The sequence below is a fragment of the Pistacia vera genome, unplaced genomic scaffold (genome assembly GCF_008641045.1).
Source record: "Pistacia vera cultivar Batoury unplaced genomic scaffold, PisVer_v2 Contig612, whole genome shotgun sequence".
Lineage (NCBI taxonomy): Eukaryota > Viridiplantae > Streptophyta > Magnoliopsida > Sapindales > Anacardiaceae > Pistacia > Pistacia vera.
In genome coordinates this window covers 652,330-666,397 of record NW_022196460.1, presented here as the reverse complement: position 1 = coordinate 666,397, position 14,068 = coordinate 652,330, and the positions used below count along the sequence as shown (strand labels likewise).

The 14,068-nt window shown below is 31.5% G+C and overlaps 1 protein-coding gene across 1 annotated transcript; it reads left to right on the top strand.

Annotated features, from left to right (window-relative positions):
- The first annotated feature begins 816 nt into the window (after positions 1–816).
- Positions 817–2,827, top strand: LOC116110725 (cation/calcium exchanger 1-like). Its single transcript, XM_031396948.1, has one exon. The coding sequence runs from the start codon at positions 931–933 to the stop codon at positions 2,677–2,679; it is 1,749 nt and encodes a 582-aa protein (XP_031252808.1). The 5' UTR covers positions 817–930; the 3' UTR covers positions 2,680–2,827.
- The last annotated feature ends 11,241 nt before the right edge of the window (positions 2,828–14,068 follow it).

Genomic DNA, 14,068 nt, shown 5'->3' with positions numbered 1-14,068 from the left:
ATCTCTGAGAGTCTAACATTCAAAAGACTCCGAGTCTTATCTGAATTTTAACACTTAATGAATTCCAAGTCCCATATAGATTCTACCACCCCAAGGACTATGAGTCCGATATCCTGGGGTTTCAAGCCTTACACGAATTCTTCCCTTTTGAGTACTTCTAGTTCCATGAAACTAGTACTCCGAATTCTATGAGGATGGAACAACAATGACTTCCTATATAAACAGAGGTTTGTTCTCTTGAAAAGACAATCCAAAATCCAGTATTCAATCAACAGTAAATACACACATTATTCCCCCGTCTACTATCTCTTTAGCTGCCATCCATCATTGTAGAGCCTAGGAAACTCAAATCTTAATTCTTTCATTTATTTATAATTTATATTTTTTAGTCTATTATGAAACTAGTAATTACATTACAAGTCCTTGAAAAAGCTCGGCGTAAAAGAGAATCTTGTTCTTAAAGAAAATGAACTCATGTATCATAGCGAAACTGTTTATACTTGTTGTATTTACTAAGAAATGTTATATATACGCTAAAGAAAGTGTGTGTGACTCGTATTTAATTTTAGGTCGTCCTTACCACTCTTATGAGCATGTATGCTGCTTAAAACTTGTTAATCAATATTGCAATGTATTTTTTTCCTCAGATTAGGAGGTCTACCCATGTCAACGTCACTTCACCGCACTGAAAATTTTGTAACATTATTGTAGGCCAATAATACAGTAAAATATAAACGGTTCATTTACTCTTATTGTCTTATTGATTCATCCTTTCAAAAGTTTCTTCTTCTGATAATATACATTTTTTACTTATATACTTATCCAAGAAGACAACTCATTACTCCCCGGCAAAGTCTTACTCGTTCAGCACTATGGAATTCTCTTCTAAAAATTATCTCCATTAACCTCTCCCCCTTCAATCTTTTTTCAATGGCAATCCTCAGCTCCAACTTTCATTCCAAAAAGCTCTTACTTTTCCTCAACATCTCCTTCCTCTTCCTCCTCTCTCTCTTTCTCAAATCTTCAGTCTTTCCCCACCAATCCATTCAACTCAATTCTTTACTCCCCCGGCGAGAACTTGTCGCCGACGGTTGCGCCGGCCTCCATGACTACAGTGATTACAAATCTCAGTGTACGTACGTCAAGTCTCAAGTGGGTTGCGAGCCAAAAGGTTATATAAACTATCTCAGAATCTTTTACTGCACTTGTGGCCAATTTCCCATTCTTGGTCACTTTCTTCTTCTTCTATGGCTTCTTGTTTTGTTCTATTTAATGGGCGACACAGCTGCCAATTACTTCTGTTCATCTTTAGAGAGTTTATCCAGAATCCTGAAACTCCCTCCAACTATAGCGGGAATCACTCTCCTTTCTCTCGGAAATGGAGCTTCTGATGTTTTCGCTAGCATTGTTTCCTTCACGAGATCTAACGATGGAGATGTTGGCTTGAATAGTATTTTGGGTGGTGCCTTTTTCATCTCCAGTGTTGTCGTTGGAGTTATAAGTATTTTCACGAGTCCTCAGGAGATTTCAGTTGATAAGCATAGCTTCATCAGAGATGCTCTCTTCTTTTTATCAGCTCTTCTGGCTCTTGTCTTGATACTTCTTATCGGAAAAATCAGCTTGTTGGGCGCAATTCTTTTTGTTTCTATTTACTTCGTCTATATTTCAGCTGTTTCTGGTTCATATTTCTATCAGAAAAGAAAAGAGAGAAACATGAACCACCTGTTTGATGTTCCAAGGAGTACTTTCTTTGTAAACAGCGAGGATGAATTTGCAGAAAGAGGCATACCATTACTCGGTTATGTAGATGACGAAAAACCAATTTTAATAGAGATCAAAAACAGCAGCCTGCAAAATCAACATCATCATGAGCACGATTTATCCTTTTCTTATTACTTTCTCAAGCTTTTAAATGTTTTGGAGTTACCTCTATACTTGCCAAGAAGACTCACAATTCCAGTTGTTAGTGAGGAGAAATGGTCAAAAACATATGCAGTAATTTCAGTAACACTGGCGCCACTTCTCTTGGCAGCAATCTACAACACCCAAAGGGAAAAACACACGGGCTCCAGGATCAGCCTGGTGACTTTCATGGCTGCAGGAGTGATTGCAGTAATTCTCGGGAATCTTGCCTATGTCACTACAAAAAACTCAAGTCCTCCAAAAAACTGCTTGCTTCCTTGGCTGGCTGGTGGGTTTCTGATGAGTGTAACATGGACATATATTACTGCGGAGGAATTGGTGTCTTTACTAGTTTCAATTGGGAATATTCTCGGAATAAGCCCTTCAGTTCTTGGACTTACTGTTTTAGCTTGGGGAAATTCACTTGGGGATTTGATATCAAATGTTGCAATGGCGATGAATGGTGGGGCAGACGGGGCACAAATTGCGATAACAGGCTGCTATGCGGGGCCAATGTTCAACACACTAGTGGGTCTTGGGATGTCACTTGTTTTTTCATCAGCTTCAGAATATCCAGCGGCTTATCAAATTCCTAAAGATCCTTCTCTCTATGAGACTTTAGCGTTTTTGATTGGAGGTTTGCTCTGGGCACTGGTAATTTTGCCCAGAAAAAGTATGAGGCTGGATAGGTCTCTAGGGTGTGGACTTTTGGCCATTTATTCTTGTTTTCTTTCTCTGAGGGTGGCTAGAGCTCTTGGTATTCTAAATCTTCACTGATTAATTTTGTATTTTTGTCATTATACATATTTTATAGTGATTTTACTATCATAAAAATCAACACGTAAACCAAGCTAGTTGGTTTCTTTGTTTAGATTATCACATCTTATTATAAGGCAAACTATTTCAAAGATTAGAAGCAATTTGTTGGCCCACATATTAAAAGGTTATCAAGAAACTTATTAATTATCACAATTGTTCCTATTTGTAAAAGAGGAACTTATGTTATTAATTAATTACTAGGAGTAATTGGAATCCTGAAAAATACTTTTGATATCATGTTTGTTATGAGAGTAGACGACTTTTCCCACCCAAGGTTTGCCTAAATGACACTTTTTCACCCAAAAAGTTTCAAAATACCATTTTCACACCCAATGTTTATATTTCGTTTACTACCCTAAATAGATTTTCTGATTTGGCGGCTAACGGAGAACAAACTCTATCTAGGCTGTTAGGGCTTTTGAAGAGAGGATGCCAGTGAGTCTTTTGGTGGTGATAGGTTGGATTTTGATGGTCAGGATTGGTTAGAATCTGACTTGGGAGGAGCGGTTGTGTGTTTTGCAAATCGCTCGGTTGTCGACAATTGGCAAGGTATGTGGGAACAAGGTTTGAGGGGTTTTGATGAGTGATGATTGGAAAAGAGAATGGTGGTGGTTTAAGATCGCAAAGATGTCAGAATCGGCCGGCGATTGGTCGAAATATAAGCTTTGAGTAGAAAAGTGGTATTTTAAAACTTTTTGGGTGGAAAAGTGTCATTCAGGCAAACCTTGGGTGGGAAAAAGTCGTTTACTCTTTGTTATAATTTTTGGTTTTCATTGTAAAAAAGTATTAAAAAAAAAAAAAAAAGATTAATAGTATAATAAGAACAACTCAAATAAGTTAAGCTAAATTGTTGGATAAGTTCACCTAATTAATTTGTTAACAAGAGTGAGAGTCACTGTCTTGGTGGATATGAATTGGGTATTGAAAAGAGGACCACTCAATTTGTATAAATAAAAAAAATTTTGGTTAGCAATTCTCAGCCGTATTCTCTTCATTCTCTTGAGCATACATCAATTGACTTATCTTCATAATCACACTTGTCTTTTAGTATATTATGTGAACTTTGTACAACTCTTACAGAAAGAAGGCTTCTCTTCCAGCCTCCACCTTCAAGGATTGAGTTTCAAGCTCTGGCCTATTGATAACTTGCCCAAAATTTTGAACTTTTAGAAACTTAATAACCTCCAAGATTAAGATTGTTAAATTTGGGTTTAAATTAATTTAATAATAATTACCTACTTGATAACGGTCGAATCCTAAACCATAATAAACAAAAAAGGTGCACCAAATTCATAAACAAACATGTCTTTGATAAACCACCACTAGATGATCGAGTAATTAACTAGAATTCTAGAATGTATTACTCAAAAGGTCATGAATTTGATTCATTTTGACTACTAATAGGGGTGATCATTGAAGCTTTTACTCGGTTTATAGTTCTATAATCTAAGAGAATTAGTTAAAGTACGTGTAAGTTGACAATATACCTCTGATCATAAAAAGAAAAAAATGCCTTGATAACCTGAAAGATTAATTATTTTTCATGATTGTTAAATTTGGGTTTAGATTAATTTAATAGTAGTTACCTGCTTGATAGTATTATGGGATTAATGATAATTTATGAAGCTATTAATTGTGACATTGAAGCTAAACATGAATGCGAAATAGTGCGAAGTAAAAGGTGAGCCCAAGAAGAACGTGACATCAAAGTTTGGACGATTCTAGCAAATTGGTGAATGGTGCATGAACCACGTGCTAAATTTAGCTAAATGCTTCCTTGCTCTATACTACCAATAATTGTTTTTCAACCCCACATCTATTCAAAATAGGACAAAACATATGTAAAAACAATATCATAAAGAAGATTAAGTTATAAAACAAGTAGATAGCACTTTATTATTTCTACTCATGATTTAAAATATTAAGGTTAAACTCTTACCTAAATTTAATTTTCTGGGGAGAGTTAAAATTCTCATGTTTGAATAATCTAATCGCTTAATTATTGTTTAATATTCTCAATCATTATATCAATCACCCCCCCTTTTTTTTTTTTATCACCAGTGTCCGGGCCAGCTTGCTTTACCTCAACTAATCCCTGAGAGTCTTGAAGTTAACGACCGAGTAAACCCTTCAGTAGCTATCCTTATTAACAATTGAGGAGAATCAAATTCAAAATTTATTGAGAATACGCCTAAGAGTCCCTATCGCTTCACCTAGTCACCTAGAGGTAGTTTCAATCACCTTAAACTTGGATTAGCCTTTCATTGAATCCATTGCAATTTAAAATCATTATCAACCAATCAATCACCTTAATCTTAGATTGATCTCATTAATTAATATGTCTTTAGACCTTAAAATAGGTTAGTATATCTCATTAGATCCATTAATTCTTGAAACGAGTTGGTACTTTAATCTTGGGTTGGTATCTCATGGGAGTCATTAGACCTTAAAACATATCAATCTCTCGTCCTAATCTATAGTTGGTTTCTTATTGAATTTATCAGACCTTAAAATGGAATTTACATTTTTCATAAGAGGGACGTGTTAGACTTAAATAATAATGTTGAGTCTTCCCTAATAGCTTAAAACTTTTGGAGCAAATAGTTACTTAAAATATTTATCTCTAATTTATTAACTTTATTAACTAAATATGTAAAATCTCTAAAATTATCCCTTTTTCAATTATATTTTATTCAATTTCGTAATTATCTTTATTAAAATACACCATGGTGTGTCTCATTTTACCAAGGGGCCTAAGTGGATCGGAAATTAGGAATATATAATATATGGATGACTTAACGAATATATAAAAACTTAAAAGCTTATTTCAACATTTCTAAAACTTGAAGAGTAATGTATGTTCTAGAAAATTTAAGTAAATTCAAATAGTATTAATTTGAAATTAAAACATATATATACCTATTTTGACAAGATAATAGTTATCCGAAAATTATTTGTACTTGGACAACTTCCTGAAGAGTGGGCTCAAGCAATTTGGTTCTTGCTAAATGATGCTCTGACATTGTAATTATATCATGGTCTATAGGCATGGCCCATTAAACTTTTCAACGACAAAGATAAAATAGTATTAAACCTCGTATTTTGCCGTCTTCAGATTTAGAATCTCTAGTTTTGAATATTTTAAGAATAATTATGGGCGTTTTCTGGCCTTTTTAATTCCATGTATCATTTGTTTTATTTTAACTAAAATGTTATTGTAAATTTCAAAAGCTAAGGATACGCTCGTAACAGGCATTAAGAAATTGATATTTTACTATCACAAAATAAACTAGTTTTTTAGGTGGTAACCGAATATTGGAGACGTAACAAGTGGTATTAGAGTAAGTTTAAGTTTACATACTTTATATTAGGAGTGATCAATTTTGAGTATCCTATATTTTTTGAAGAAACCAAAATTAGAATAGGAACTAGAATCGAATAGTTCTGGTTCCTAGAAACTTGAAACCGGAACCTGAAATATAGGTTTTGGTTCCGGTTCTGGGTACCTTGGTTAATTTAATTACCCCATACTTTAAAAAAAATTACAAATAGACTCCAATAGTTTACAAAAAAATACAATTTAGTCTGATTCCTATTCGGGTACCTGGACCTCTGTTCCGGTTTCGATTTAGGTCTCGGTTTCAGTTCTAAGTTCTAGCACTATAGGAACCGGAACCGAACCCAAGAATTCCCAGTTCCAATTTTTCAGAACCAGAGTTGGACCCTAATGAGGTTGGTTCCAGTTCTGGTTCTACCATTTACCCATGCTCACCCCTACTTTATATCATTCCCCAAATTAATAAAAGGAAGTGATTTGGTTCGATAATATGGGTCTCATAAACTTATCATAAGAGTAAATCGAGGTTAGAGATAATGTTGGGGGTTAATTGGATTGCTAAAGTACGCCCTTAAAAACCCAACCAAGCAATGTGTTAAACAAATCAGTAATAATTTCGAACATGACAAGGTCATCACGTGATTGGGTGGGGAGAATGTTACTATCCCACATCGGATAAACATAGATTGTGTTTTGCACTTATATTCTTGTATACATAATATCACCTAATGGGTTAGTCTTTTGGATACTTAATAAGTATTTAACTCATAATAAGTGGTATAGAGAAGACACATTGATTCTCTTGACAATTCAAGATACATTGTTGTTTTAATAGCAAAATAGTCTCACGTCTCCTAATGAGAATTCAAGACACATTGATTTTTCAGTAGCAAAATCATTCCTCACATAAACAAGCGTTATTAAATTTTGTGTATGAATAAAATATTTCTGTGAAAGTCTAAATTACCCCTCAAATTTAATATTTATTAAATTTTGTGTATGGATATAATATGTTTTAGTAAACAAACACATTTTTATTGATAAACAAACATTTTTAATCACACATTTTTTTATTAAAAAGTTCCATCTGATTGATAAAGGCGTCTTTATTAATACAAATGAAACTTCTGTTATTTTCCTTTAATTTTTTAAAATAGTGTCCTCCATTTAAAAATAACCCTTTCTTTTAAAAAAAATTAAGAAATACTAAATAAAAAAAAATAAAATAACAATTATATTATGTAAGAAGTAGAACTCCTTTTCTTTCCATTACAAACAAAAACTTAATTTTAAAAAAATCAAAGATTATTAAAAAAAGAAACGTAAGCAAGTTCAAAAGTCAAATTTGTCGTGTTTGAAATAATAAATCATTGGTTTGCTGTGCAATTTAATGACAATACAAACAATTAAATTGACAAGAGTGGGTTGATGAAAGTTGATATTCGTAAATCATATATATATATATATATACATCACCTCTACCTTTAAACCTCATTGAATACCCAAAATAGCCCTTTAAACTTAATTAAGTTTTTTTTTTTTTTTTTTTTGGTTTATCACATTTCTCCCATTTGTAAATTAAATCTTGGTACTTTTTTTTTTCTTCATATTCATCTCATTGTATAATTACTTTGTTCATAATCTTAATAATATATTTTCATCAAACAAATAAATAAGAATTAAACATAAGATGGACTAATTAGGGCATGCATCGGGTCGGGACAAAGTGTTGGATTGAACCAATTGTTTAAAAATTATTTCACACAAAAAAATTAGTCCAATCCCATGCTGGGTTACTCTTTTTGCAGAATGGGCCTTGCCGAAATTAACATAGTCTTTTTTTTCTTTTTTCTTTTCTTTTTATATGATATATAAAGTATATTAAATAAATTAATGTTAATGTTTTATTTTATTGCTAAAATTTTATAAATGCCATTATTAATAATATCATATTGTTCTTATATAATGATTTATTCTTAAATAATTTATATATTTAAAAGAATAATATCAGTAGAAATGTTTTAATAAATTTTGAATATTTAATAATACTAAAATTTGTATTCATGCGATGAAAATAATTATGTAAAATGATAAATTGTTAATTAATATATTTTCCATTCAATTTTATTAAAAAATATAATAATTGTTAGTATAAATTACTTAAGATAATTATTATTGAAAATAATATGATAGAATTGAGATGATTAATACCAATATAAAAAATTATTATTATTTAAATAAAATTATATATTCATTATTTTATTTTATTAATATTATAAGGTAGAATTTTCAATTTTAAGTCATAACATAAATATAAATATTGTTAGCTATGTAAATTATTTTAATTTAAAATATAATTATAACTGAAAATTTATTTACTTATATTATAAATAGAATTTTAAAGAGAATTTTAATGATTGAAAAATAAATATTAAATTAGTTTTAAATATTTTTAATTAATCTTTTTGATATATACATTTTTATCCAATCCCATGTTATACCAAATAGAACATACACTATAACAAAAATGACTTACGGTAATATGCAAAAAGTATTGTCAAAGGTAAATGGTACCATTAATGAGTATGCTATTACAATTTATGTTACTAAAAAATGAGGCTTTAGTAACACTTAAAAACTGTTATTACTAATTATTTTGTTGCACTTATTGAAAGTTATAAATGAACTTTCAATAAGTGCAATAAAAGCTATTGTTGAGTATATTATAACACTCATTTATAGCCACAAATTATTTTAGCTTACATTCTATAAATTAGTTTTTTGTAATATTCTTAAACTGTTATAGGTTAGTTTTTTGTAGCATTCTTAAAATGTTATAGATAACAAATCTATAACATTTTTTAAATATTGTAGATAGGTTTTTCGTAACATTGTTAAAATACTATAGAAAAGTTTTTAATAACATTTTAAAAGTGCTACCAAGGTTTTTAAAAATGCTATAGATAGGTATTCTTTGCATTTTCTAATCTTGGTTGAAATAGTTTTACAACTTTAATGATAAATTTTTAAAAGCACAGTTCATTGATAAACCTTCATATATGCCTAACAAATAGTCATTCATCGTATCTAATACCTAGATGATTGGAAAATTAATTATGAATAATAGTTCATACTTTCCGATCATTCGAAAAATCTATCAACAAAAACCACCATATATATCATCTTCAATTCCCATGTGCTAGTATTTTTACCAAAAAAGTCTTCGATTTTCTCAACCTACAAAACCATTGAAACAAAAATCATCTAAATTCCCATGTTATTCTCAAGGATGACATTACATATATTGCAAATTTAAGAAAAGATGAAAACAAAAGCACGCCAAATATTTACTGCAAAACAAGGAGGAAAAGAACATATTTAAATCTCCAATTTCACAATGACCAATCCTAAAAATTTCCACCAGGCAAGTTTAAATGGTTTATCAATATTACATGTTTCTTCAAAATGAAGTGTTATTCATGTTTCCCTCCCATTTTTCATAATCATGCTACAAGAAGCATGAAAGTATCAATAAGAATGCAGAATTAACAAAACTTATCTCCAAATCATATCATTACCAACAACTCTAAAAGCGACGAGATAATGGAAAAGAAGCTATCTAAAATCAGTTTGGAAAATCCATGACAACTTTGTTAGTAGGTTAAGCAACCGTACTACCCACACAATCTTCAATATAAACCATTTTCGATGCAAGCTTCCACAAAAATGCAGTAGGTGCCTTGGCTATATCAATTCAAACTCTCATAACATTAGGACCAATGAAAACATGATGGACAAGTGCTTCTGGATCATTTGAAGAAAAACGTCATTTAGCTACTACTTCATTAGACCCTGTCCAATCAAGTAACTTACATTTAGTTTTGTGGGAGATTGTTTTCACAATCTGCAAATCAAATGGATACAATGAAACAATTTCCATCCTCAAAAGTAATGACTAAGGAAAAACCTATACATATATAGCCAAGTATACATCGTCATATAAAAATAATCTTACCGATACATCTTTAGATTCTTCAGTGGTTTGCCTTTGACCCTGTAAACTTCATATAAGAATATTACTAAATATACAAAGTATAATTATAATTATGAAATTAAAAAATTAGTTATATTTATACTAGCATGATTTTGTTTCAAAGCTAGGTTGAGCAAGTCCTTGATATGGTCCATTTCCATTTTCATCTCTACTTGCTCTTGTTTCATTTGAGCTATAATGTTGTCCTTTTGAGCTATTATGGACAATTGTGTAAGAGATACACATTTTCCTAGTACTTTCAAGTGTCCACCTTTGTCAAGACCCTATACCTTTGTTATAGCATCTTCTCTCAAATTACTTGGAATAGGCAAATATGAATCATTATCAATTTCTTGTAACTTTTCCTATAAATGCAAATAACACAACATCAGGATGTTCTAATGTTTTATATATATATGTAAAGAGAGAGAGAGAGGGATACTAATTTTTCAAAGTTAAAGAAAATTCTTACAATTGTTTCTGTAGCCTTTGTGTTGACTGCCTCACCATTCTTTTTCTTATGAGCTTTAATCCAAGCCTCAACTATAGAAGCGGTTCGTTTTCCAGTTTTCTTTTTCTAACAAAAAAAAAAAAAAAAAAAAAAAAAAAAATTAAAAATGGTTAAACTCTTATTCATTTTGTTCTTGAAATCATATAAAAACAATGAGTGTATGGACAAAAAATCATCTTGGGCCTCACGAGACCCAATAACAAAATAAACATGTCACGACCTAAGGCCTTAGCATAACTCTGGTTGGGCCTACGCTTAAAATCACCTTGTGAACTACCCATTCTATGAGTTGGGCTATCCTACAAGTTTAAGCTAAACTGGGTTACCGACCCATTAGCCCACAAAAGTCCATAAATAGGAAATCAGAATCCTATTCTATTTCCTCTTCCACTAAGATTCCAAATCTTATTCAAACTAATAAACTTAATCAGATAAGGGCAAGAAATCCTATTTCTTTCCTAATAGTGATTGTCTCTCAAAGTAGGACTCAGTATCCTACTAGGATTCTAACCCCTTGGGTTCACTATATAAACAGAGGCCTGCCTCCCACAAGGCATTCAATCTCCAATATTCAATCTCGACTACTCAAAATCACCTCTTTACTCCTGAATCCCGAGAATTCTACACCTTTGTCGTGGTCCTGGTCTCCGACAAGACTCCTGGTAATCTTTCTTTCCCTAAACCTCATTAAATTGTCTCTTTCAGCTCTTCTAACTTGAGCGTTAGAGTGCCTACGGCAAACACCACCCCAGTGTTTTTTGTAAGCTTCACGTTTGTCTTTTCATGTGTGCAGGTCTAGCATATTGTCAGTGGCCTCAACCTCATAGGATCAGATCCTATTTCCATGACGGTAGATTTTTTGCATCTACAATGAGACATTACAATATCTTAAGTCATGCGAGCATAACCCCTTCGACCACCTGTGTATAGAGTTTTATTTCCTTATTTTTTTTCATTTCATCTCTTTTATCCGGAAATAATTCAGTAATTTCATATCTAAAATAAAGTAAACATTACTCATATGCATATATAATATAATGACTAAATGTGTGAAGTGATACAATTACCTTAAAGTTTGAACCTATTTTTTCTTCCACAAACTTTTTCCACGCACCAATATTATTGATGTTATCAGGTTTGAGAGTGCCATTCTTTCTTCTTTACTTTTGGTCATCTTAATTTTGCTAACCAGCCTTAACTTTGAAGCTCTCCAAAGTGCACCCGTTGTTTGAGAGTGCCATTCTTTCTTCTTTACTTTTGGTCATCTTAATTTTGCTAACCAGCCTTAACTTTGAAGCTCTCCAAAGTGCACCCATTTCCATAACACATAGTGTTTTTGCCGATCTTCTTCCAACTTATATCTTGCCTAAGCGATATATATTATATATATATATATATATATATATATATATATCTATATTATATATATCTATATATATAGAATATATATATATAAACTTGGAAATTCATACATGACTTGAACATATTTCCATAATATTTCTCTCATGTTAGAAGGAACCTTTCTCCAATAAGAATTTGTATAAGGTACAATTTCTCGCCCAAGAGGTCCCAAGAGTGAAGACAACTTAACAGATCCTTCCTCAATCGGTTAACCTTTGTCATTGAATTTAACTTCAATCCGATTATCATCATTTAGAGCAATGTTCTTCATTTTAGTTGAACCTCTTTTTTTTCTTAGGCACACTTGTGGAATCCATAAGTACTTATCTTTTTTACAGAACCTCCTAAACAAACAAAAGAAAGTTAATGTGATATTTAGCTTAGAATTAATTCTTAAGAAATTAATAAATGTAAAAAGCCCCATTATCTATAAACAAGGCACAATTGCAGTTACATGTTATACATTACCTAAATGAAAAGATAACTAGCTATATCCACACACACACACACACACAAAAATGGTAGTTCCCTTTACTTAAAATTCCAAAAGTACATTAACCAATAGACCTTCACAATCATCTCTCACGTAACTTACTTCGTCACTATCATCATAAATGTTCATATCTCGTGTAGTATATATTTCTGGCCTACAAGTCAAATCCTCATCCCAATTATACATTTCCAACTCATAGTAATATGTTGGGGGTGCCTTTAGTACAACATACCAACTAGGTGAATCGATTTCTCTAGAGTAAAACACTTGTTTTGCTTGGGATGCTAGGATAAATGGCTCTCTTACATATTGATTCTAACTTTGGTGCCAATTGACAAGTGTAAAATCTTCTTCATATTTAACTCCATGTCCAGCATTTGCCCAATTGAAACACCACCTTTATCCATTTATAACATAACCATTATAACTCATGGCATAATTCCTTGGACCATTTGCAAGCCACTTTAGTGTATCTCCATCCTCACATATGGAAGTTAGAAATGAAACCTATAAAAAAGTATAGAAATGAAACCTATAAAAAAGTACTTAAAGAGGTGTTAATATTATTTATGAGACCACTTACAAAATATATAGAAATAATTTAAAGTGTAATACCTTTTCTTTCAACCATGTTGAAAAATTCTTTGAATGTGTCTTTTGGAGTAAGTCATGATTTCTCTCAAGATTTTCGATTGATTGCTTTAACTCCTCCAAATGCATCCTAATAGGAAACCAAGCAGTGAAAATGTTATATACAATGTAAATATATTTACCTAAATTTGAAATATAGATATATTTACTTACTATAGAAATGGTTCAGTCACTGTTGTGTTAAATAACACATAACGATGTGCACTTTCTAACACTTCATTACTTAAAATTATTGACTTTCCTCTCGAGATTGGACAACCTTCTAGAATTACATCGGAAAAGAAATCTTGATTACAACAATTTTGATAATTTCCTCCAAATTCATGTTTCAAATACCTACTACAAAAAGTAACGCATTCGTTGACAAGATAGCATTTCGCAGTACAACCTTTAGGTCGTGCATGATTTTTTACATATCCTTTGAGAATCTTAATGTACCTAAATAAAAATATAACACATTAAAACAATATCTTAACAAAATTGACACTGTAATTAGAAATGGATTTAGCGATTGATCACCTTTTAAAAGGATACATCCATCGATACTGAATTGGTCCACCAAGTCGTGCTTCTCTTCCTAAATGAACAAAAAGGTGGATCATGATATCAAAGAATGATAGAGGAAAGAATCGCTCAAACATACATATGGTTTAAACAACTTTACCTTCGAAGGCAACCACAACTTCTCTATCAATAACTTGTTGGCATAATATATTAAAAAAGTGCACATAATTGGATAATCGCTGTTCTTAGTCCCTTAGGTAACAACCCTCTTAATGCTACTGACAATAATTATTGTATTAGAACATGACAGTCATGCGGTTTTAGACCAGTTATCTTGCATTCTTCAATTGAAGCACAATTCTCAATGTTTGAACTATACCCGTCAGGTAACTTCAAATTAAATAATCTCTTACAAAA